The sequence below is a fragment of the Canis aureus genome, chromosome 36, assembly GCF_053574225.1.
Source record: "Canis aureus isolate CA01 chromosome 36, VMU_Caureus_v.1.0, whole genome shotgun sequence".
NCBI classification, from domain to species: Eukaryota; Metazoa; Chordata; class Mammalia; order Carnivora; family Canidae; genus Canis; species Canis aureus.
Genome location: NC_135646.1, coordinates 2,449,037 through 2,474,269, shown reverse-complemented (window position 1 = coordinate 2,474,269; position 25,233 = coordinate 2,449,037). Strand labels below are relative to the sequence as shown.

At 53.6% G+C, this 25,233-nt stretch overlaps 1 protein-coding gene and 1 long non-coding RNA gene across 2 annotated transcripts; one reads left to right on the top strand and one right to left on the bottom strand.

Moving 5' to 3' along the window:
- Positions 1 to 19,035: 19,035 nt before the first annotated feature.
- RNF228 (ring finger protein 228) lies at positions 19,036 to 20,038 on the bottom strand. Its single transcript, XM_077884829.1, has one exon. The coding sequence runs from the start codon at positions 19,984 to 19,986 to the stop codon at positions 19,036 to 19,038; it is 951 nt and encodes a 316-aa protein (XP_077740955.1). The 5' UTR covers positions 19,987 to 20,038.
- A 550-nt stretch (positions 20,039 to 20,588) lies between these two features.
- Positions 20,589 to 23,419, top strand: LOC144305759 (uncharacterized). Its single transcript, XR_013372827.1, has 3 exons — positions 20,589 to 20,804; positions 21,145 to 21,377; positions 22,365 to 23,419. It is a non-coding gene; the product is annotated as an uncharacterized LOC144305759 (long non-coding RNA).
- The last annotated feature ends 1,814 nt before the right edge of the window (positions 23,420 to 25,233 follow it).

Below are 25,233 nucleotides of genomic sequence, written 5' to 3'. Positions count from 1 at the left end.
CTTGGCTAGGAGCTGAAGTGTCCCCAGCAGGATATGACGCCAGGAGTGTTGTAAAGACTGTCTGTCCTTAGAGAAGGTACCATTGTGCATAGCCTTTTATTTATAACTTGGTAAGTGCCAGCGAACTCGCCTCCTTTACACCCCCGAGTGCCAGCCCCGCGCTCTGCACTGCGCTTTATGCGCTCGAGTCTATTCAGGGACTGTCACTCTGGGGCTGCGAGGTATTCAGGGCCTTAATCAATCAAAAGGATGAGAATCGGGCAGGTTTTTCCCTTTGAAATAAAGGAAACAATGACTTCTGGGCTTCAAGTTCCCCCTTTTCCTTTTACAATTTTTGAATTTTTCCTGGGCCAGAGTTCTCCACCACCCCCCTCTCTCAGTTTCCCATCCCCCAACTCCTTTTGACAGTTTCTACGTGAACTCGGCCCCCAACCCCACTTCCCCACCCCCTAATTAAGGCAAACACCGAAGGGAAGATGGGGGGGCGGGTGGAGGGGAGCGTATAGCTGCTCGACCCTCTGGGAGTTGGCCCTTTAAAAATCCACTCGCAAGTGGGAAAAGCAGGCAGCTTTCAGCTGGGCTTCAACATTAAAAGGTTGGCCTGACCTCCAGAGCAGCCGGGCCGGGGCTCTGGAAACACGGAAAAAGTCTGGAGGTGTCCTCACCCACCCAAGGGGGGAGGGCCCACATGCATTCATAGTACAAAGGAGAGATGCTCCTTAGAACGAAGCCCTACTTAACCCGATTTTATATAAAATGATTCAATTTGTCAAAGGGAAAACTTTCTCATTTTCTTTCCGCAAACTTGGTGGTCACCAAAGCCTGTGTCTGGGTTTCCTAAGCCCCTTCTCCGGGATTGCCTCTCGGAGCCAGGATTTTTTCAAGTTTTCCGTCTTCAGAAGGTTGAGTGGAGCAGACAGGGAATTTTCTAGGGTTAGAGGTAGTTGGGAGGAGAGGTACCCAGGGTGTATTTTAAGAGGGCAAATGCAGCCTCAACTCGCCCGCGGAAAGAGCCCAGGAATATCCAGGACTGAGTCTCATTTGTTTCTGAGCCCAGGGCTCGGTCTCCAAACCCTGCGGGCGGTGTTCACTCTCCCCGGAGAGCCGGGGATTCGCGACCGCTTGCTGCAGACTCGCTCCCCGTTCCCCGCGTGGCGCGTCCAGCCCCCGTGCTCCGCAGGGCTGGGGAGATCCTGAGATGGAAGGGCTGCGGCTTGAACTGGATCTGGATTACCCATGGGGCCATCCACAGACCGACCACTGCTTGCTCTAAAAATGTACAAATAGAGACCCCGAGGGTGTGTGTGTGTGTGTGTGTGTGTGTGTGTATGCGTGTTGGGGGCCTGCGGCTCCAGGATCTGTCCTTCTCAGCCTCCACCGGGCCAGAGGGCTCTGAGGTTCTTCTGTAGCCAGAGATCAGCTCTGCCCCTCTCCAGCCGGGCAGCGGTCATGGGACCTCAGAGACCCGGGGCAGGGTGACAGGGCACCCTCGGTCTCAGGGCAACTGGGCCAGGAGGGCTGCCGGGGTACTTAGGATCCAAAGACCTCGGGAGTCCAAGTTCCTGCACTTGGTATTCCTGAAGTCCGACCGGGAAAGGCCAGACTTTGGCTGAGGTTCTGGGGCCTCCGGGCCCACTCACAGCTGAACCAGGCCCAGAGCCCGAGGCTGGACAAAGTCGAAAGCAACAGGTCGCACGGGGGGCGGGGTGGTTCCCGGTTGTCAGGATTACTTTTGCAAAGAATGAACCCCGGCCCTACACTTCAGCCACTCCTTCCCCATCTCCGGAGCCCGTGCCTCCCCTTCCTTCTCCGGAAGCAGAAGCTACCCCCGCCCCAGGCCCCAAGCAGGAAGGGAGTCTCCACCCAGGCCCCTGCCCGGGTCCCAGCCGGTGAGCCAGTCTCCCTGCCGAGTCTGGGTGCGACACTGGTGCTAATTAACGAAGGAGTGGCCCCACAGTGGGGCTTGCAAGGTAAGCGCAGCGCCCGCAGCCCTGGACGCAGGTCTGGGAAGCAGCACCATTTCCCAGGCTGACAGATCACCCAGAGAGCAGCAGGGGAGTCTCTAGCACGGTTTTGAGGAAGAAGAGAAAGGAACGTTGTGTCCAGTTGACGCTATCAGTGCATGTGCAGAACGACTGAAGCCTTGAGGGGAATAATAAGATAATTGGGGGCGGGGAGGAAGGGGGGATAACCTGCCGATGCCTCCTCAGCAAGAGTTTGCGAAGAACTGCAGGTGAAATAGCTGGCTGCCTGTCCAGGCCCGGGGCGCCTGTCCCGTCCACTTGAGGGTTCCTGGCTCCGGGCTTGGGCTGGATGGACCGTCCAGTGGCCGCAGGACGCCCCTTAGCGTGCATCTCCCCGACTTGCCGACTCAGGCTTGATGAGCCTCTCAGGGTCCTTGGACTTCCCGTGGCCTCTAACAGGTGACCTCATTTCTAGCCAGACTACAGACCTTAAGAGAAAATTATGATCTATGTAAAAGAATGTCCCCGACTCGCGGGTCCATCCAGGACTTTTTTTTGCCCCAACTGGAGGGCCTGGCGTAGTAGCCCCTCGGAGGCACGCCGGCCGGCCCGCGGGGTCCCAGGCATCTCTCAGGACGCAGTCTGTGGTTTGAGCAAACACCCCAAGCCCTCGATTGAAGGAAATGAAAGGACCGAGTGGTTGAGGCGCTTGGTGGCCCGATGCGCTGATAGGGGATCGGTGAGCGTCGCTTAGAGCCCGGCCAGCGCTGCGCCAGGCCCGGCGACCTCCGTGAGGCCCCCCGCAGTGGTTTGTCAAAAGCTTTGGCGCCGCTATTCTCCCCACTGGAAAATCAGTCGGGATGAGGTCGGATTTAGGGACTGGACGGGGATCTGGGCGCCACACTGAAATGGGGTGTGGGCCAGCCACAGAGATTTTGCCCCTGTGGTGCCCCCATGATGGCCCTGCAGATGGGGGGGGCTGAGAACGTGCGAGCGGGTTCTCAAGAAAGATCATATGGTTTGTGGGAAGCAGGAAAACGAGGAAAGGAAAAAGAAGAGAGGGGAAGAAGAGAGATGTAAAAGAAAAAAAATATTTATAAAAGGCAGCGAGGGAGGGAGAGAATGAATCTCACGGCAAATAGGCTCCTACAGACATTTGGCTCTACAAAAATTATTTTATGTAAATAAGGAAGACAAGATGCCAGAACCTAATTCTCCAGGGGGAAAAAGCATCTTGTAAAAAAAATTAGAATAAGTCCTCTCTAATCTTCAAAAATGCTCTGCCCAACTCAGTGAGAATCCACAGGGGGTGGAGGGATTTGAAGTCTAGAAGAGAGATGCAACAACTGGCAGGGTGTGTGCCTTTAGCAGGGATGTCCTGTGTTCCCCTGGGGTTGAGGCCTGAGGGGTCCTGGCGGGGCATTGTCCTATTGGGGGCACTGTAGGCCTTGGGGAAGAGGCGGGGGATCTGAGGTTGGGGCAGCAGGAGCGCTAGAGAGTATTGATAGGAGTGCTGGGGAGACGGGAGGGGTTGGATTTCTTTGAGGTTTGAAGCAAAAAGCAAGGCAAATGACCACACCAGGAACTCCTGCCCCAGGGTGTTTGGGGGCTGCGTCGGGAGGAAACCCTAACTGGGTTCTGCTCCGGGAGGTGGGGTGGGGGATGGGACGGGGGGACAAGGAGGTGGGGGTGGGGAGAGGAGTAGACAAGGTGGGGGGAAGCCAACAGGCCTATAGTTGGGATCCAGCCAGGTCTCTGCCCAAGCCAGAGCCCTGAGCCGCCGCTGCTTCCCAGCCTGAATATCCTCAACTCCCGCAGGAAATTTTTCCCCGAGGTGGATTTCAGAGGAGGGATGCAAGGAGCAAGAAAAGGGACCTTGGAGGAGAACATCCAGACGCAGGTCTCTAGTTACGCCTGGACTCACGTGATGGTAAGGGCCCGGGGAGCCCAGGTGGCAGACCTGTGAGTAAACCCAGGACCCGCAATCCGCAGGGATTAAAAACGAGAGACTGCATAGCCGACTCCGTGTAGCAAGCGCAGCAGGTGGGGGGAGGTGGAAGAGCCCAGGCGCCCACTGGGACAGGAGGGATGTGGGACGTGGCAGGGAGTGGCGGCCCCTGGGAGCTCATCGTGCACAGGAGAGAGGAGGGGACACCTGCTGTCCTGGGATGCATCCTTTCTGGACCTCACCAGCCTTTCTGAGGGGGGAGGAGGAGGGGAGGAGGAGGAGGAGGGGAGGAGGAGGGGGGAGGGGAAGAGGAGGAGGGGAGGGAAAAGACGGGAAGAGACGGGAAGAGAAGGGAAGGGAAGAGAAAGGAAGGGAAGGGAAGGGAAGGGAAGGGAAGGGAAGGGAAGGGAAGGGAAGGGAAGGGAAGGGAAGGGAAGGGAAGGGAAGGGAAGGGAAGGGAAGGGAAGGGAAGAAGAGGAGAGGAGAGGAGAGGAGAGGAGAGGAGAGGAGAGGAGAGGAGAGGAGAAGAGAAGAGAAGAGAAGAGAAGAGAAGAGAAGAGAAGAGAAGAGAAGAGAAGAGAAGAGAAGAGAAATCACCACAAGCCAAACCGGATGCCTCAACCCTTCCAATTTCTACACATTCCATGACATTCCTTCCCAGACCTAAATGTTCTCTCCATCTCCCTTCCCCCCAGGAAAGCAGCTATTTCGTGTTTTAAATTAGCGGGTGTTTTTTTTTTTTTTTCCTTTCTTTCTGGAGATGGATCTTTAAAGTAGTCTTGGGCTTTGGGGTGAGGAGTGAAAGAATAATTTTGATTTAGAACCTTGGAGTTGGGAGCAACCTGGAGGGGGAAACTCTGAAAAGCTGAAAACTGACCATCCAGGATGCCAAAAGCAATGGAAAGGAGCCTGGCGGACAGGGTGGTTTATCCGGAGGGAGCGGCCGAGGGAAGTGCAGCCCGGCACTGACCGGCTGCCCGGAGCCCTGTCCCCCTCGGTGGTGGCCTGGTGCGCTGGTCACTCTCTCAATCTTGCTTCTTTCCTCTGGAAAACTGCGAGAGAGGTATCCCCCCACCCCTAGACCCCCAACAGCCCAGCCCCAGCCAAGAGTTAAGACAAGTAGCCCCAAGAGGAATGCGCTTCGGAGAGCCTTTTCCTTCTTCCCATTTCTAAACGAAATCTAATACTATCTGGCTGCAAATATATATATCACTGGCCCAGAGACTGAAAGATTAACATTTGGATACGTGGGAAATGTAATCTGCATGGCTAATTGATTCCTAGCGTATCAGTTTAAAGGATAAAGATCGATATCTACATGATGGATATTGTATTAATAGGGGCATAAAGAAAGGCCGAGGAGTCGTTACCGAAACCTTTGAAGCCTCTTCCTGGCTCTCGGGTCCTCCACGCGCCCCCCTGGGTGGGGAGCATCTGCGGCGCCGCTCCCGGGAAAGGCGGCCCTTGCCTTTTCCCCCTTCCCGGGCCCTACGAAGCAGGTGGACAGCAGGACGGGAGGGAGAGTGGTATTTTCGCAAAACTCACCGCTCCCTGCTGCGAAACACACACGTGACCTTCACACGGGGACGTGCAGGTCACGCGCGTCGGCACAGGCGCTGGGACACGGCTCGCACCGGCGCTCGGGCCAGGTTCCCGGGGTTTCCTCGGAGCTGTAGCCCCTGCGTCCATCCCACGCGCCCTCCTGGCGGCCCCCACGGAGGCGGGGCCCGGCGATCCGACCTCCCGGGGGGGGGGGGGGGCTGGGCGTGGGGGAGGGGAGTGGAGGGGGATGGGAGGCGGCCGCCCTCCAGAGGCGCAGCGGGGCGCGTGGGGGCGCAGAGTGCCCTCCGCAGCCAGCCGCGCCCTCGGAGGGATCGCGAGCCCGCCCGGAGCTGCGGTGCTTTCCCGGCGGGGTCGGCGAGGGCGTGTGAGCCCCAGGGAGCGAGGCGAGGGGAACGGAACCGGGGGTTCTTGGAGCCGGAACCAGGCAGCCCCCACCGGCGGTTGCCAATTAGTCCTGGGTCCCCGCAGCCCCCCGCCGTCGAGCCCGCGCGGCCGAAAGCACTTTGCAAATGCAATTAAATCACCCTTCGCGCCCTTCTCTCCATTAATTAAGAGGGACGTTTGGACAAAACGGGCGTAATCTTTATTAATTACGCAGCCCTCGGAGCGCCGTGGGCATCAATCACGCCCAAAGCGAAAGTGCAGGGGGCGCCTAATCCCTCCCCAGAGCGCTTCGGAGACGGAGCCGGGAAGCTGGCGTCTCCTCCCTCGCGTCCACCTTTCTTGCTGCCGCAGCTCGGGACCCTCGCGCGGTGGCCCCTCCCCAGACCCAGAGCCCGCTGCGCGGGGTGGTCCCTCCCTGAACCCAGAGCCCGCTGCGCAAGGTGGCCCCTCCCTAGACCCAGAGCCCGATGCGCGGGGTGGTCCCTCCCCACACCCAGAGCCCGCTGCGCGGAGTGGTCCCTCCCCACACCCAGAGCCCGCTGCGTGGGGTGTCCCTCCCCACACCCAGAGCCCGCTGCGTGGGGTGTCCCTCCCCAGACCCAGAGCCCGCTGCGCGGAGTGGTCCCTCCCCACACCCAGAGCCCGCTGCGCGGAGTGGTCCCTCCCCACACCCAGAGCCCGCTGCGTGGGGTGTCCTTCCCCACACCCAGAGCCCGCTTCGTGGGGTGTCCCTCCCCGAACCCAGAGCCCGCTGCGCGGGGTGGTCCCTCCCTGAATCCAGAGCTCCCTGCGCAAGGTGGCCCCTCCCTGAACCCAGAGCCCGCTGCGTGGGGTGGTCCCTCCCTGAACCCAGAGCCCGCTGCGTGGGGTGGTCCCTCCCTGAACCCAGAGCCCGCTGCGTGGGGCCCCGCGGCTCCGGAGCCTCCACCCTCCCGAGGGTCCCCCAGTCCGGTCCCTGCACGCACTGGGGCCCACACACCCCGGGGCTCGGTCTCCCCACTTCTTGGCCAGGCCCACGCACTTCTCCACCTTCCTCCCTCCGTCGCTCGGAGGAGCCCAAGTCCTCACTGAGCAGCGGTCCTGGGACACTCAGTTTACCCCTGGGTTGAGGCGATAGAGGTGTGGGACAGAAATCCCAATCCAGTGACCCCAGGACGAGGATGGAGGGTGCCCCGAGGGTGGAATGGGGAGGATCTTAGAAGCGGTGCAGGTGGCCCACCAGTCTTGGGTACCGAGGGTGCCAGAAGACCCTTGCCTTGCACAGGTGGAGTGGGAGGGCGGTATCAAAACTCCAGTTCTGGGCAGAGAGCCCCAGGGAAGCTGGAACCTCCAGACCACGCATGGGAGAGCTAGCTGGAGTTGGGCTCCACAAATTCAGGTTCCTTCCCCGCAGCCCCGCTGACCTCAGAGGGCAGGGACCCTGTGCTCACTCCGGACAGGGCCCTAGGAAGGGGTGTCTTAGGCAACCGCCCCTCCCAGTGCGGCCGGGGTTTGAATCTGGACCATCCAAGCTAAGATTCTCCCAAAGGAGACCCTTAAGGAGATTCTGCTGGATTAAAAAAGAAGAAGAAGAAGAAGAAGTGGGACACAAATCTAACAGGACAGTGATCTCTGAGGACCTCTGTGCTCTGACAGCTCAGACCCCGCGGGTCACTGGGTCCGTTCCTAGTTGCCTTTCTGGGTTTTGCCCCCCAATTATAAATGCTGTCAAGCCTGGCATCGGAGGTCAGGCCCTCAGTCAATTCCCACCCGCAGAGGACAGGCCTGTCCACCCTGACATCCCTGGGTGCCCTTGGCCCAAGGAAGGCTCCTCTGGAAGTGGAAAGTCGCATGAGCCCTGAGACCTAAGGGCTATCTCACTGTGTTGGGCTGTTCCTGCCCAACCAAGAGGTTTGGGAGATAGGGGCCGGCTTGTACCACCCTTCCAGCTTTCTCTGAGCCTTCCCCACCGTGTCCTTCTTGCCCAGGCTGGGTGCACTCTGGTGTCCGACATTTTCCCATTCAATCATCTGTTAACCCCTGGGAAAATTCGCATTAAATGCTGAGGCTCCTTTGCTCACCAGTCACCTCCGGGGCCTGAGACGCCTGCAAAGCGTGCCCTTGAAGCCTTTCCCTGGGAAAGTTTCGATTATTTTATTCTACCCCGTATCTCCAAGTGAATGGTCGGCTGGGCCTGTCTTATTCTGTGTCCTCAGCAGATCACAGAGCTGGCACATAAGGACTTTCATTCATTCCACACATACTTACTAAGCTTCTGCTATGTGCTGTTCCAAGATCTCGGGCTACACTAGTCATGGAAACGGACCAAAGTCCTCCTCTTGGTAGAGCTCGGTCCAGAAAATAACTAAAAAGAATATAAATGCCGCTGGTCAGGAGTTGGGTGGCAAGGATGAGGCTCAGCTCTGAAGAAGTCGAAGGACCTGGGAGAGGAGTTGGGGGAGGAGCAGGCCTGGACCGCTGGTGGGGTGGGGGGCGTTGCTCTTCCAGCCACAGAAGTCTGGGCGGCTCCCCTGACGTATCTTACTGAAGAGAAGGGAGGATGGGAAGGAGCGTTTGGTGGAGAAGGCCAAAGGGATGGAGCGAAGGAGCCACATACATTCACTACAGGAGTGAGTAACAACTGTCGTTGGACATTCTGAAATCCTGACCAACTGGGGCAGGCCCTGGCCAACCAAACCTGCAGATATGTTCTGCCCAGAAAGAGGCAGTTTTGGGGTCTTCTTGGGGGCTCAGTGTCCCTCTGGATGTTCCCCCACTCCTCTTTCTGAAGACATTTCCTTCGGGGTACAAAGTAGTGACAGGGGACAGGATCTTCTCAGGAACAGGTGGAGGCTTCCTAGGGACCCGCCCTCTCTCCTCTAGCAATTAGGCAGATGTCACTGTTGGAGTTCAGGGGATTGGGACTGGTGGTTCTTGAAGAGATAAATGGGAAAGAAAACAGGGACATTCAGGAAAGAGGCATCTCCAGACCTGAGCTCCTTATCTCCAAAGCCGGCTAAGAAGGTTCTCAGAAAGCCCAGGCTGCCCTGTCACAGTGGGGTCATAAGAGTCACCCCGGAATAGAAATAGTACTTTCAGGTCCCTCAGAATAAGGTCTCATTTCCCTGGGGCAAGGGCAGGGGTTACACTCCACCCCTCTGATTGGTGAGGAAGCCCCAATTTCAGGAGAGTAAACAGTGTGCTTTCGTGGGGGGTGGATGACCCAGGAAGGCAGGAGCCAGACCCTGGGGCATTCAGGAGCAGAGTGGCAGGTCACCCTGGGAGGGAGAAATGAAAGAAGCTTTTGGAGCTCAAAAAGAGGGAAGTGCCACCAGAATGGAAGGTTTGGGACCGGAAAGAAAAGGAAAGGAAAAGAAAAGAAAACTAAAACTGCTGGATAGAGAAAAGATTGCTTCAAAACTGAAAAGGGGACAGGAGGGAGGGAGAGGGAGAGGGAGAGAGGGAGGGAGGGAGTGAAAGAGAATAAATACAGAAGAAATAGTATGGCTAAAATATTTCTGAAAAAATGAATCCTAATTGATGTCAGTCAAGGTGGGTTCATACTAGACAACAATGAGTGACTTTCTGATTTGAAGGACACATTTACACCGGAAGTGATCCGAATCCCCATTCCACTGTTCTGGAATCTGTGGGCATGGAGGACACAGCAGGATATAGGGGATTGAGAGAAAGAAAAGGACAGTAGGAAGGAAAATACAAGAGTTGTAACCCTTCTATGTGCCAGACATGTCACATATACCGCTACTTTAATATTGACCTAAGAATAATTCTATGTGCTTTGCTCCCAAGGTTTTCAAATTCATTTATATTAAAAAAAAATAAATGACGTAGAGGTTGGGATTTGTCAGCTTATGCATTGACCAAGTGCAAGGTGAGGGAAGAAAGGATGGATCTAAAAATAAAATCAACCCTCAACACAGACCTTTTAAAAGTATCAGCTGGGGTGGGGGTTGAGGGAGGAGATCAGGGAAAGGAGCCCCCCCATCCTTTGTCTGCTACCTCGGGTTGCTTTGCCCTCTCTCCACCTCCTGCCCGGGATTCGGATCACGCTTTCCCTGAGGACGTGCTCGGTGTCCAAGGGGTTGGCAGCATGAGCGCTTAGAAGGCTTCCTGTACCTTGAGCCAGCTGCTTGGGTTCCCAACCTCGAATAAGCTATTTTCTGGAGAATTACAAATATACAGGGGAAGACCCAAGTCCATTATGTAGTGACGACAGTCCTCGATGTTCCTGGCACATTATCATCACACAAATATATAATAGCAATATCATATAATTAGGTTACTATTTCACGGTTATTTTTTTATTTCATGGTTATTATGTTACTCTGCTAAGATGGTGCTCTTGTCCGTTTTGTAATGTCAGATATGTTATTTTATGACACTAGCATATATTTATTGGGTACTTTGAAGGTGCTGGCATTATGCAAAGCACTTTACAGTTTTACAATTTACTTACTTCTCCAGACAGTCAGATTATATCTACCTGAAATGAGGGAAAGGGGGCCCAGAGAGGTTAATTAATTTGCCTTAGACACACAGTCAGGAAGCCTCAGAGCTAAGATTTAAATCGAGCCCATTCTGTTACCAGTCCTGTTCAGTTAGAAAACCCTGGGTTTCTGGGTTGCCTGGCTGGTTCAGTGAGTAGAGAATGTGACTCTTGGTTTCCCGATTTGTCTTGATTTCTTGATTTTGAGTTCAAACTCCACGTTGGGGGGTAGAGTTTACTTTAAAAAAATAAAATTTTAGAAAATAAATTTAAAAAAAAAAGAAAGCCCTAGGTGTTCACTACTCTGATTAGACTCCAAAGGGATGAGATCTGGGAGCTGCCTAAAGTCTTCACCTCTCCGTTTATTTGCTTTGTTCCGGTTGTAAATAATTTTCAACTAAAGTTACCTATAATGTTTCTGGGAGACACTGATCTGTCTTATGTCAATTGAAAAGATTTTGGAAATTTACTCTACCGCAGCCCCCCTTTAAAACACACTCAGTGATATAATCCCACTTTAAAAAAATTGTTTTTTATTTATTCACAGAAGGAGACACAGAAGGAGAGAGAGGCAGAGGGAGCCTGACGGGGGACTGGATTCCGGGTCTCCAGGATCATGCCCCGGGCAGAAGGTGGTGCTAAACCGCTAAGCCACCAGGGCTGCCCTATAATCCCACTTAAAAAAAAATTAAATTAAATTTTCCAACATATAACACCCAGTGCTCGTCCCATCACGTGCCCTCCTCAGTGCCCAGCACCCAGTCACCCAATCCCCTCTCCCCTTCTGCAGCCCTTTGTTTCCCAGAGCTAGGGGTCTCTCGCCAGTTGTCTTCCTCTCTAATTTTTCCCCACTCAGTTTCCCTCTCTTGCCTTATTGTCTCCTTCACTATTATATTCCACGTATGACTGAAACCATATATAATCCCACTTTTAAATTTTTGCTTGTGTGGTTTTTTTAATTTTTTAAAATTTTTGCTTAAACAACTTTTTTTTTTTATTCCCAGGGACAATGTTCATCATGATGATGTATTATGTTAGCCTCTGTTCCATGCGGAGGACACCCCGAGCCAGGTTACGCGGTGGCCCCCCCAAGGCTTGTGGGAAGAATCCGCGTCTTGGAGGCTCCGCAAGGCCCGGCTCTGTACCTGGCACGTGTGTCGCTGGGGCTTCTTGCGGCCTCGTGGGCGCTGGCCCAGGGGTGAACCCTGCCTTCTGCGGGCAGGTCCAGGTGGTGCTGAGAGGTGGGGAGCAGCGCCTGCCGCACCTGCCGGGAGGAACCCAGGGGCGGGGCCCGGGCGCCCTCGCGGTCCTTCCGAGGACAAGGGCACGGGCAGTCCCGACGCCCTTCAGGTCCTTGAAGGCGGCTGCTCCCCTGCGCTGGGAGCCCGGGAGGGAGGAGGGGCCGCCCGCCCCCGCGGGATGCCACAGCCACGCGCCGCATCTCTTTTCTCCTTTACCTCTGTACTTGGGCTTTTCTGCTATTTTTTTTTTAATTTTTTTTATTTATTTATGATAGTCACAGAGAGAGAGAGAGAGAGGCAGAGACACAGGCAGAGGGAGAAGCAGGCTCCATGCACCGGGAGCCCGACGTGGGATTCGATCCCGGGTCTCCAGGATCGCGCCCTGGGCCAAAGACAGGCGCTAAACCGCTGCGCCACCCAGGGATCCCTTCTGCTATTTTTTAAAAAAGATTTTATTTATTTATTCACGAGAGACACAGAGAGAGATAGAGGCAGAGACACAGGCAGAGGGAGAAGCAGGCCCCATGCGGGGAGCCCGACGCGGGACTCGATCCCGGGTCTCCAGGATCAGGCCCTGGGCTGAAGGCGGCGCTAACCCGCTGAGCCACCAGGGCTGCCCTTTTCTGCTATTTTTAAGAATAGTGGAGAACTCAGAGCTTTTTTAAATTAATGTTTTATTTATGTATTCATGAGAGACCCAGAGAGAGGCAGAGACCCAGGCAGAGGGAGAAGCAGGCTCCCTGCGGCGGGGGGTGGGGGTGGGGGTGGGAGGGGAGGGCGATGCGGGACTGGATCCGGGACCCCGGGGTCACGCCCTGGGCCACCCAGGTGCCCCCAGAGCTCAGATCTTTGAGCAGGGCGCTGGGAGGGTCCTGGGGGACCCAGGGACTGCAAATACGCCATCGGATACTAAATAACAGACCCCTCGGGCCCTGCCCTGGGGGCGAAGCGGTCACGACATCCCGGGCGTTCGGGGCCAAGACCGGTTCCAAACACGAAGGCGCTGCGCGGAGCCGCGGGGCGCGGGCGGGCTGATGGGTGCGGTGCCAGCTGCCCCGCCGCCCGCGCCTCGGGCCCAGGCCTCCAGCCGTCGGGGCGAGGGCCCCCCTGCGGCCCCGGAGCCGCCCCAGCCGCTTCCCGGCCTCGCTCCGAGGGAGCCTCCCGGCCAACCGGGCGCAGCCAATCCCTTTACACCCGGGGCCAGGAGCGTGGAATTCGTTGGCGCGCCCAGGGGCTGCTCCGGGGCCGGCGGCTCTCCCCGCGAGGACACCCCCTGGCGCCCGCAAGGCTCCCAAAGTTCGACCTCGACGCTTCCCGGGTTACCCGCACAGTCCCTCCCCAAATCCCCACATTGTCCCTGAATTTCGAGGACTCGGGGGACCTGGAACCTCTTTTGAAGGGAAGAGGGAAGGGGGCCCCCATCAGTGGGGGGGGGCGCAGAGGGGCAGCCAGTCACCCTCCGCCCTCCTTAGGAAGGATCACAGCACTGCAAACAGGGATGCAAATATTTACTTAACTTTCCTGGGAACACAAAGTCAACAAGGGTGTGCGTGTGCGTGTGTGTGTTGGGGAGGGAGGGGACCCACCGGGGTCTGCGGCCACAGCCCCGACTACAGAGCTATCCAAACTTGTTATCTAAACAGGACCACTTGCAAAATCTAAGCTTTGCTCCACCATCTCCCTGTTCCTCAGAAACCTGGTGGGGTTTTAGTTCATTAAAGTGAGATTACGCAGAAGGTCGTATTTCAATAAAAACCCGGTGAAGTACAATGGCTTTCCAATCTCGCTGCAAAGTATAGTCACCTGGGGTGCCTTTTAAAAGCAGGGATGCGCCTCCCCTCCCTGCCAATTAAATATATGTGTCTGGGGGGAGGGGGCTGGTCCGGTGCTTGCCCCCCCCCCCTTTTCTTTCAGCTCCAGGTAATTCTAACCTGTAGTCCCTGCAGTCAGGATTGACAACTACTGCTAAGGTTCCCACCAGGCGGTAAGTCTGCTGTGCAGGAGTTTAATAAGAAATGGGCTCTAGGGACAAATCATTTGCCTTGCAGGGATTGGTCCCAAAACATTCTTCCTAAGGAGTAACTGTCTGTTTCTCACTAGGAGTTAATCCTTCCCCTAAACTACACGGCAGCTACAATTGTTCTCTACCACCTAAGTTTGACTAGAAGATATTTTTATTTATTTAAAAGGTTTTTAAAGAAATTTATTTATTCATGAGAGACACAGAGACAAGCAGAGAAGCAGGCTGCCTATGATGAGCCCCATGCAGGGCTCGATCCCAGGACCCCGGGATCACAGCCTGAGCCAAAGGAAGATGCTCAACAGCCAAGCCACTCAGGCATCCCCGTAAGATATTTTTAAATCACACACAGTAGACACATAAATGTGCTGTTTCTATCCGACGCAGATAACTGTCATTACGGTAAGAGATAGCCGAGCAGCCCAGATATTGCCATGGTTTTTTAAAATGGTAACTGTGAAAATGATAGTGTTCTGTTCTTGCAATGATTAAACATTTTCTCTGTTCTTTGTTGGTGAATCTTTTGCATATCTTTCCTATCCTCTTTCTTCTCACTTCAACATTACCCCACTCCACCCCATGGAGATGAGGTATTTCTAAACCAAAGATAATCCAATTTTACATGCAAAGACATTTTTTTTTCTAAAGGAAGTGTGCACATTCTTCTTGAGCTCCTAGGAATATTCTTGGAAATTGGATATTGAACACTTTTACTTTCCTGAATGTGTTTTGTAATCAGGAATGGTGGTAAATTCATTATAGAAACAAACTTGCACATTCTAGTTTTGCATAAAAAAACAGATGCTCCAAGTTTGTTTGATGGAGAGACACATGCTTACGGTATACACACCAAGCTTTTCTTAAATGGACAGTCAAAAGGTATCAACCAAAAGATGGATAAGATCTCTCTCATACATTGTTCACTCATAAGACTTCAAATTAAGATTTGGTTGCACTCGTTTGTAACATTTATTTCAGAAAAGTTACTGTAGTAAATATTAGATATTCCCCAAATTACACTGTGAGGTATACACAGTGTTTCAAAGGGAAATACGTAAATGCATGCTTGACAGGTATCCAGTTCATTGCCTAAGACATGAATTTAATCAACTTTGGATCATAGCAGAAATTTAAAACACAAATGTTAGCTAATGGGAAATAAGTGATTAAGGAGGATGAGCTGGATCACAGAAGGACGGGTTTACTCAGTTACTAAGATTATAAATTTAGCAAGTCGATGAAGGATAAGTTATTTAAAATGGCAAAGATTGAAAAATTAAAATGGAAAAGGAACAAATGTGGGAAATCCCACTGCAATGTAAACTTATCCCACCAATGCAAGTGTTACTAGCTTTGGAGGGAGTGGTGCAGTCGTGCTCACAAAAAAAGGAAGCCGGGGCGCCTGGGTGACTCAGTCGGTTAAGTGTCTGCCTTCAGCTCCGCTCCTGGTCCCAGGGTCCTGGGATCCAGCCCACTGTTGGGCTCCCTGCTCAGCAGGGAGCCTGCTCCCCCCTCTCCCTCTGGCTGCTCCCCCTGCTTGTGCTTTCTTGTACACGCAGTCTCTCTCAAATGAATGAATCAATGAATGAATGAATGAAAAAAATTTTTAAAGAAAGCCAAAAGCAGTCATACCTCGAAATCTCACAATGCAGAAAAGGATTGGAAATTGTGGCCAAATGTCCTTCAGTCTCTCCAGTGCCTTCTGTCACTGAACATAATATACTTAAGATTTTCCTGGGATGACCTAATTTTTCTCAAAAATCAAACTTATTTTCCAGTATATTTTTATATTTTTCTGAAAATCCTTCTGAAGTCAGGAAAAGCAACTGTTTACCTAGGTCCTCCAGGGCCTTGGGAGTTACTAAGTGGTAGTATGAGTAAGGGGAGCCAAGTTGCTTCACCCTGCAGTCCAGGGTTTCCCATTCAAGCAACTCTACAAACTAGTTATCTGCCACTTACCATATGCCAAGGGCTGACCAAGGTTTTGTGGGTAAAGTGTGTGACCAGACTAGGTTCCTGCTCTTATTTTTGCCTTCTGGTTGCTGGAGATTGAGATATAGCATGTAGCAATGAAATAAGACCACTGCAGACAGAAGAAAGTAAGAAGAAAATAAAACTTTGGTAGATAGTCCTTTGGGATGGAGTGGTCTGGGCAGACCTCTCTAAGGAGGTGATATTAGACCCTTGGAAGTCTGAATGAAAACAAGGCCACAGATCCACAGGGGACTTGAGTTTCCAAAGCATTTTCACTTACATGCCCTCTTGTGTGTACAAGACCTTAAGCCAACCCCATAAAGTAAAGCAGAGCTGATACTTGGTGTTCTCATCCCCTAGCAGAGGAGCCTAAGCTCAAAGAGGTAATAAAATTAATTGCCAAGGTCCTTCCAAAAAAGAAGAGAGCCCGTATTGACTCACATCTCCTGGGTGCCATTACTAGTCTGTAGACCCCACGTCAATGCCCTTTCTAGATATGGACACCGTTCACCACATTGTATTGCATTCAGAGGCTGAACATTTAATCTATCGCCTGCAAGATGAGTTTCTTTCTCTCACTTGAAATTTAGACTCTATAGAATCATGATAATAACTCTAACCTGCAATTCCAGGACCTAAGCAGAACCTAGACCATGGAAACTATGAGTTCTTGAGCAGGTGTGCAAACCAAATTAGGACTGGCTTTTTACAGAGACTTTACTGGCAGTTAGCACTTAAGAGCTGGAGATGTGTCCAGAATTGGGTCAAGCTCTTGCAAGAAGATGAGAATTTCCAGGAGAAGGGAGAAAAGCACTCCCCTGTCACCACGAGGCCTCCCTACAACTCATGGGCCATTTCATCAATTACTTTGTAAACTCCTGTTTCGTCCAGGGTGCTGGTGTACCAGGACTCCCCACATGAGGTAGGAATGATTAAAGCACATCTGCAAAATGGGAGATACTCAAATAACAGAAAACCACTGGAAATAGAACAAATGTTTTCCATTACTCTATCCTGTCACTTAATTCCTGATAAGGAAGTCAGAAATTAGCAGTAATGCAAAGTCAGCCAAGAAATAAAAACAAAAAACAACCCTCTCACCATGTTTAGGTACTAAAATACTAATGTTTTAAAGTATTCTAACTCAAATTTCTCATTACAGGAAATTTTCATGTGCAATTTATGGGAGGAGCAAAAGGTGGCTTGTATTGTGACTGAGGCCATTCAGGTATCTCTCTCATTTATGAGGAATAATTCAGTTTAGGCCCTTGGTATTCCTTCCTCTGTAGAACATAAATAAACTCTGTAAGAAGCAAGCTGGTCCCCCAAGTAACTTTAGACAGACTTCCAGGTTGCCAATTTGAGGGAATGAAATAACAAACATGTGTGTGCACACATGTACACATTGTTACATACACAAAGCGAAGGTCTGTTACTAGCACACACACATCCGTGTAGGTACACTTGTGCAACTAAAGAGTCGTGAATACAAACAATCTCAGCACTGGAAGTAAATAAAAAGTAAAAGATAAAAATGAATATAGAAGTAACACAAGTTACTTGTTGGAGGTATAAACGAACCAAAACTAGTCTCTGAAATGGGACTCTTAACTATTAGGAACATAAAACCCTTAGGAACCTGAAACATTCAGCAGAAACTGAGAACAAAATCTGACAACAGAGTATAGTGGAAGTTATTTTAATGGATGGGTGTACTGCTCCTCCCACCAAAATACAACAGATCTCCCTTGGTCTTTACGGGTCCTGTTAAACCCTTAAGAGATCATTCCATAAAATACCCAGCCTAGCAATGACATTCCTCCCATGTGTGAGTTATTTCTCCCAGCCCCATTCAAAATGTGAAATTGGGATTTGGATGGGGGATGTGTATTTCAAGAAAAGTGTCATACACATAACTCGGACTGTAAAAATAGGTTTTTCTATAAATGCCTCTTGTTTTTTATTAAGACAATGCAGACATAAAACACACCATATGGCAATTCCTAAATTGCAGCCATACCACTTATCAATGACCAATAAGTTACTTCCCTCTATAATAGATACAAATGCTCCATTCAAGTTCAGTTAATAGAATAGTGTGAGGATACCATGCAGACAGCTTGCATAAATACATGAGGAACAACAGCATACCCCTCAACAGCTTAGGGATTTTTAGACATGAAAACTCTGTCTTATTCCAAATGTCAAAAGATGGAATAAAGAATGTTTTCATATAAAATACATTGGGAACAGTGGGGGTTTTTTTCTTTAAAAAGGCATCTAATAGTCCACCCTTTCATCTTTTTAGTTACAAAATCAGGTAGATATGTATCCTTTTTCCTCTGATGTGACAGATGCGAACATCTCAGTGATTTCCCACAATACCAAACGGTTAGATTCAAAATGATATTTTCCTGATAAGTGTGATGTACATTCGTAATCAAAGGAAGAAAGACTTGTCAGTTAAGACCTCACTTTCACCTTTGGGAGCTATTTCCTATTTTATCAGTTAATTGAAAGCCAGTAGTTGTTTCACAGTATAAGATCTTGAATCAATTACCAACACTCCTTTATTTCCTGCTCCTAATTTTGAAATGGACTTGGACGGGAGGTATGGGGGAAATATGTTTATCAGAGTCTCCCGGAAATTTCAATGCCCTAAACTTCCAGATTTATATGTCCTAACATAAATTATTTAAAAAAAAAAAAAAAAAAGGAACTAAAAAAAGGAAAAAGGCGGAGGAGCCTACAGCTTAGATCCTGCGTGAACAGCTTTCGAGATCTTCCAGGTGGGGGCAACAGTAAGTCAGTTTTGAGAGACGAGAGCCGGCTCCGGAGACTCCCCGAGTCCAGTTGCAGATGAAATGAGTCCCCGGCAGGAGCTCCCCGAGTCCCCCGCGGAGCGCAGGAGCCGGGCGGCCCGTCCGCGGCGTGGGGGGGGGGGGGGGGGAGGGGGGCGGGGCGCACGTGCGCAGCGCACCTGCCGGGTGGGGGCGGGGGCGGGGGCTGCGGTCGGCGCCCACCCCCCACCCCGGCGGTGCACGGAGCGCCGCGGCCCGCTGGCCCCCGGGAAGGCCCGGCTCCCGGCGACGTGTCCGCCAGCTCCGGCCCTTCACGGCCGCCCGCGCGCGCTCCGCTCCCCTCCTCTCGCCGGGGCGGCCGCCGGGGTCCCGCTCCTGCCGCTTCTCTCCGCGCATCCTCGGAGTCCGGGGGCCGCTCGCGCGCTCCGGCGGGGACGGGGACGAAGGCGGAGGCTGCACGGGCCGGGGCAAGGCGCGTGCCCGCCCCCCCCGCTCCCCGCCCCTACCCGGGCCCGCGCGGCGGCGGCGGCGGAGGGGCGCACGGGGCGCACGCGGAGGGCGAGGCGGGGGACCAGGCGGCGGCGGCGGCGGCGGGAGGAGCGCCCCTCCCCTCCCCTCCCCTCCCCTCCCGTCCGCTCCCCTGCGGCGGCCCCGCTACGTGTCGCTCCTCCTTGCGCCGCCCGCCGCCGCCCGCGCCCTCGGGCCGCCCCCGCCGCCCCCCGCCGAGCCCGCGGCCGCGCCCTCGGGCCGGTACTTGAGCCAGCAGATGACCCAGGTGACGACGACCGAGAAGAGCGCCAGGATGCTGGCCACCGACAGGCAGATGGGCCCCACGGGCGACGGCGAGGGCGACCCGGGCCCCGGGGCAGCTCCAGGGGGCGCCGCGCCTCCGGGAGGGCCGCCCCCGCCGCCCCCGCCGCCGCCCCCGTAGTGGTTGACGAAGATGAGGCCGGTGAAGAGCAGCACCACCATGGAGAGGAAGGAGAAGACGACGCACACGCAGCCGGCGGTGAGCGCGGCGCGCTTGCAGTCCTGGCAGCTGTCGTAGGCGCCCGGGGCGCGCAGGCGGGCGCGGGGCGGGCGGGCGGCGTCCTCCGCGGGCGGGGCGGGGGCGGGGGCGGGGGCCGGGGCCGAGGCCGGGGCGGCGGGCGGGAGGCGGTCCTGGGGCAGCGGGTCGTGCGCGGCGCGCAGGGCCAGCGGGAAGGCGTCGGCGAGCTTGGTGTTGACGGGCAGGCCGTGCACGCGGCTGTCGGGCAGCGGGGTGCGGTGGCGGCACACGGGGCAGGCGATGGCGCCGGGCGGGCCGAGCCAGGGCGGCGGGCGCGGGGGGCGCTCAGGCGCGGCGGCGGCGGCGGGGGGCGCGGGGGGCGCGGGGGCGGCGCGGAGCTGCAGCTGGCGCAGGCACTCCTGGCAGAAGGTGTGCAGGCAGGCCAGCAGCTTGGGCGCGCGCCGGTCCGCGTCGAAGTAGTTGTAGCAGATCTTGCACTCGTAGTCCTCGAGCGGCGGGAGGACCCCCGCGGCCGCGGCCTCCCCGGCGCCTGCCGCGCCCCCGCGCCTGCCGGTCGGGCTCCGGTGGCCGCCGCTGTCGCTCGCCGGCGCGGCCATGGCCGGGCGCGCCCCTCATCGGGGGCGGGGGGGGGCGCCCTCGTGCCCCGCGGCGGCCGCCTGGGCTGCGGGCGGCGGGAGGCGCCTCCGCGTCCCCCTCGGGCTGCTGTCGCCTGGCGGGGGAGGCGGCGCCGGCGGGGCCGGGCGGGGGCGCAGCGGCGACCGCCTCCCCCCGCCCCCCGGCGCCGCCCGGCCGCGCCTCTCGAGCCGCGCCGAGCCGCTGTCCTGGCCCCGCTGGATGGCGCCTTCCGTGGCGCTTGGAATTGGAAGTGGAGGGAGGCTGGGGGGGGGGTGCGGGGACGGAATTTGGGGTGCGGCCGCTTAGAGATGCGGCGCCGTGCACCCCCTCCCCTCCCCTCCCCGGCGAACGGGGGCGGGGCAGCCTGGCCCTGCGCGCCCCCGCCCCTGCGCCCCGCCGTGCTCCCGGGGCCCGGTCGCCCCGTGCTGACTCCCCTGGGCCTGGGGCCGAGCCCGGCCGAGCCCCCCTCCCCGCCCCCGCCCGCCGAGCTCACCGGTGATGCACTGCGGGACCCGCGCGGGGAGGGGCGGCGGCTGCGCGGGGTCCGGTCCTCGGTGATCGCATCGCTCCGTCCGAGGGTTACACGTTCCACTCGCGCTCGCAAAGCCCAGGCGGCCCTGCAGCCCTGGCAGGCTGGGAGCCGAGGGCGGGCATCCTCATTCCACCCATTGGAGGAAATTTTGGAGCTGATCAGAATCCGTCTGTGCCCCTTGAGATCCCGCTGGCTGAGATTTATGCTCGCGGCCAGGCCCTGCTGATCCTCTGGCGCTGACCACAGGGGAGGAGGCAGCTCTCGTCGGTGCGCAGGCGTTTCCAGAGGCAGCAGGGGGGAAGCGTTGTTGTCAAACAGATTCAGGGAATTTCAAAGTCCAGCTCAACTAACCCCTGGCACCATCCAGCTACTTCCACTTAAACGTTTAACAGGCAAATGTAGAGAGCCCAAAATTCCGTGAGTGAGTGACAGGGCACAGGTATTCCTGATTTATTAAAACTGATGGAAGCGCCCCCCCCCCCCCACTGGGCAGGTTAGCAAGAGGCAGGACTTCTCCAAGGAGCACCTAGTAGGATGTGGGGGGGACCATCCGAAAGGGCTGTTCAGATACTCTTAACCAGAAAGTTCTGTTTCCCCGTTTCTCCAGGTTGGACATCCTCCCCATGAAGAGAGAACCGCAGCAAGGGAGAGGAAGAGGATGGTTCTCTGGGTTCCCATGAAGTAGGAGCATTTCCACTTTTTCTCCAGGTTCTGTGCAGAAGGCAGTGAGACACTCCAGAGAATGTTTGTGGAAAGGGCGAATGAACACGGAAGCAGCTGGAGGGAGAGGACAGAGGGAAACCAAAAAGCCACTAGAGCAGGAATTGTCCTAAACAACTTGTAAGTTTCCGTGACATTTGAAAGTACGTTTACTTTTTACTGTTGGTGAAGAGTGAGTGCGATACATGTCTTTAAGTGTGAGGGATCTTAGGAAAACTCATTAGAGACTCCTTTACCTTTCCATTTCCTAGCTTCAAATTTTATAAATATGATTTGCTTCTTAAAGCATGTTTCTTACAGCATGTCATTTTGTGATGAGAGCTGTGATGAGTAGAGGGCAGGGTGATGGGCCATCAGGACAAAGCCCTCCCCTGGCCTTGGAATATTACAAAATTATCCAAGCCAACTCTCAGTGAAGGAACTGGGTGCCTGTCCTCTTTTCCTCCTTGAGCTGTATGGTTGTGAAGAGCCCAGGTTCATGCATTTTATGTGCAGTTTTAAACTGGGTTTTTCTATTTAAGCCTTTTAAAAATATTTAAATTTTTAAAAAGATTTTACACGTGGAGCGCCTGGGTGGTTCAGTTGGTTAAACATCTGCCTTTGGCTCAGGTCATGATCTCATGGTCCTGGGAGTGAGCCCCATGTCGGGCTTTCTGCACAGTGGAGAGTCTGCTTCTCCCTCTTCCTCTCTCTCTCTGCTCTCTCTCCCTTTCTCACTGTCCCTCAAATAAATAAAATCGTTAAAAATAATAAAAGATTTATCTTGTGTATTTGGGAGAGAGAAAGAGAGCGAGCACAAGTGGGGGGCAGGGAGAGAGGCAGAGGGAGAAGCAGACACCCCACAGAGTGGGGAGTTGGACCGGGCTCAATCCCTGGACCCTGGGATCATGTCCTGGCCTGGACTCTGGGCTCAATTCCTGGACTATGGGATCATGACCTGAGCCACCAAGGTACCCCTCTTCTATCTACTTAAACCTTGATCATCCCTTACTGACAAGAGGCATAATGCTGATGTAGAAAACATTTAAAAACAGGGCATGAGGAAAAAAGAAGCACAGAACTAGGAGAGCTAGTGTGTGTTTATGTCTTGTCCTTCCCACCCACCAGGTTCCTAGGACATACCAAAGAGGGGATGGAAAACGAGTTCTGAAAGTCCACATGTCTGCATTTGGGCAAAACAATGGAAGATTTTGAATTTTCACTCTGTTATGCATTCTCAGCATCAGATGGCAGGATGGAGAAACGGAGCATGGGGCGATGGGAGAGTTTCTTAGCCTCAGCACTATTGACATTTTGAGCTGGATAATTCTCTGTCGTGGTGCAAATCTGTGCGTTGTCAGACGTTTAGTGGCATCCCTGGCCTCTACCCACTTGATGTCAGTAGCCACTCTTTCTCAGTGGTGACATGGGGGTAAGCTGACCCCTGGGAGTAGTTTGAGGATCACAGGTCTCTACTAAAGTCACAGATTTGGTTATGGGGAAACCAAAAGCAAAAACATTTTCCAGCTTTCAACTAGCGCAAGCAAACATTGCCTTGGGAGTCAAAAGGAATTATTTAGAAGCTACCAGCATTTCTCCTACGGCTTATGGTCCCTGAGTTCCCCTAGCACCCTCTTTGAGAGGTCTAGGTACAGCTCTTGTCCACAATACATTCTGTTGATGGGATCATAAATGAGTACCAGGATTTAGTTAGCAATGCTGGAATTTACTCTCTGCGTTTGGATGGCTTTTTAAAGGGACCCAGCATCTCCAATCATTTATATCCTGGGGCCAATCACCCGTTTTTAGGACTCATAAAGGCATCACAGCGGGGCTTCTATCAGTGCAACGAGGAGCCACGACATGCTTGAAGGGTGTAAGTTTGTGTGCCGCAGGCCACGGGCTTCTGCCCTAATGAGCTGTAAGGCCCACTGCTCACAGTGTCGCCTGCAGCCGTGAGTAGTGAAGCTCGGTCATTCGTGTAGGAATTAGGCTTTCCCTGTGGTAAAAAAACTGTGTCAAAAGGGATCTTAGGTCAGGAACAAGGGACTCGATATTCACATCAGAGTTTGAACTGGCTTTGCTCATGAGCTCTGCTCCAGCCTTGATTATGTTAGACACTCAGTATTGGCTGCATGGCTTTCTTTTTGAAGACCTGAATAAATGAAAGATACCAATGGTAACTTATATGTATTTTCTGCATCAACGATCTAAAGAGAGAATGTTTTAGCTTTAGGATTAACCATCCTGCGTCCAAATGCTAGGTGTCCTCCTTCCTCCCCCCGTGTAGCATTAGATTTGCTAGTTAGCCTCTCTGTGCCTCGGTTTCCCAAACTTTAGACTAGGGGTGAGTAGTTCCATAAGTCTGCTGTGAAGCTTGAGTGTGTTCTACACATAACACACCGAGTTCCCAGCCCGTTAACACTCGTTATTGTTTCTCTCAGAGGTTTCTATTTTTGATCTCAGCAGTCCTCACAAATGTCCCCATGAGAGAGGCCTAGAAGGTATGTGTAAGCAGCCTACAGTGACGAGCCAATAGCGACAAAGTGGTTCTAACCCATGTCTTCCATTATTCAGAGACAGATCCAGTTAGCATCTCAGTCAGAAAGACAAGGAGGAGGAGCCCTGACTTAGGAATCTCACCACATATTATTGATCTGTTAGTCACAATAAATAAAGTCCTGTATAAAATATGAGGACAAAGTGAAATCTCATTGGTAATATTGGAAGGCTAGATGTATAGGCAGATAATGCCACTCAGAAGCAAGTAGTACATGAGTCAATCAAAAAGTTGACATTTTGGGGCAGCCCGGGTAGCTCAGTGGTTTGGTGCCGCCTTCACCCAGGGCGTGATCCTGGAGGCCCCGGGATAGAGCCCCACGTCGGGCTCCTTGCATGGAGCCTGCTTCTCCCTCTGCCTGTGTCTCTGCCTCTCTTTCTCTCTCTCTCGCTCTGTCTCCTGAATAAATAAATAAAATATATATTTTTTAAAGTTGACATTTTAAAATAGAAACGGGTTTGATTCGGTTGGACGTTTACTGCGGTCCTGTTCTGGCAGGCATCGATGCCATGTGACGAGGTACCTGGCCTCCAGAAACCAAGACTTTAACAGAGGATGTTAAACATGCGTGCAGAACTCAGAGGCAGAATGAGGCAAGTTTGTGGTCCAGGGACAAGGTCTGGTGGGAATAAAAGAGAGAGATGTTATTTCTGCCTCTAGGGAAATACGAAGGTTCTACAGACTCATGGTCCATGAATTGTAGATGGTTTAGAAGCTGCAGAGAGAAAGACATTCAAGGCAGCAGGGAAAGCAGACGTGCTGAGGGCAGGTGGCCTACTTCAGAGAGAGCGTGCAGTGTAGACCCTGTCCAGGGAGCCGGGGATGCTGTACTAGCAGGGCTGGGCTTAATTCTGTAGACAGCGGGCTGGCCGACCTCAGCACAGGGCAGGAGTGCCTGTGGGAGTTTGAGCCTGGGAGCGGTGGCTAGGCTGGAACTGGAACTCTCAAGAGGGACCCCTGTCAATTAAGAGGTTGCTTTAGGAGCTAGATCTCGTTGCTCTGTACTGTAGAGATACGACTTCTACAAGAACTAACGTGTTCCATTTACGGTGATAAGTCTTCTGTTGTGTAGAGGCAGTATGGTCTAACCTACTGTATGCTTGCTAGCTGTGTAGTCCCGGAGAAGTTACTTAACCAGATTCTGTTCCTCTGTTTTCTGTCCTGGGAAATGGGAGAGTAGTATCTACTTCGTAGGGTTGTTGCAGGGTCACGATGAGTTAATATTTGTTGAGCTTCACAAAAACATTGCCTAGTGCATGGCAAGTGCCACAAACGTGTTACAGAAAGAAGCCACCTAAACAGGCCCAAATTGCCGCGACTCAAAAGATGCTTTTTCTGGGGTGCCTGGGCAGCTCGGTGGATTTAGCATTGGACTTCAGCCCCTCCTCAGACTCTAAACTTGGTGCAGAGTCTGCTTATGCCTCTCCCTCCCCATCT

Bases quoted from the DNA above. Each gene is read 5' to 3' on its own strand.
- RNF228 (XM_077884829.1), bottom strand. From the start codon at position 19,986: ATGGCCGCGCCGGCGAGCGACAGCGGCGGCCACCGGAGCCCGACCGGC.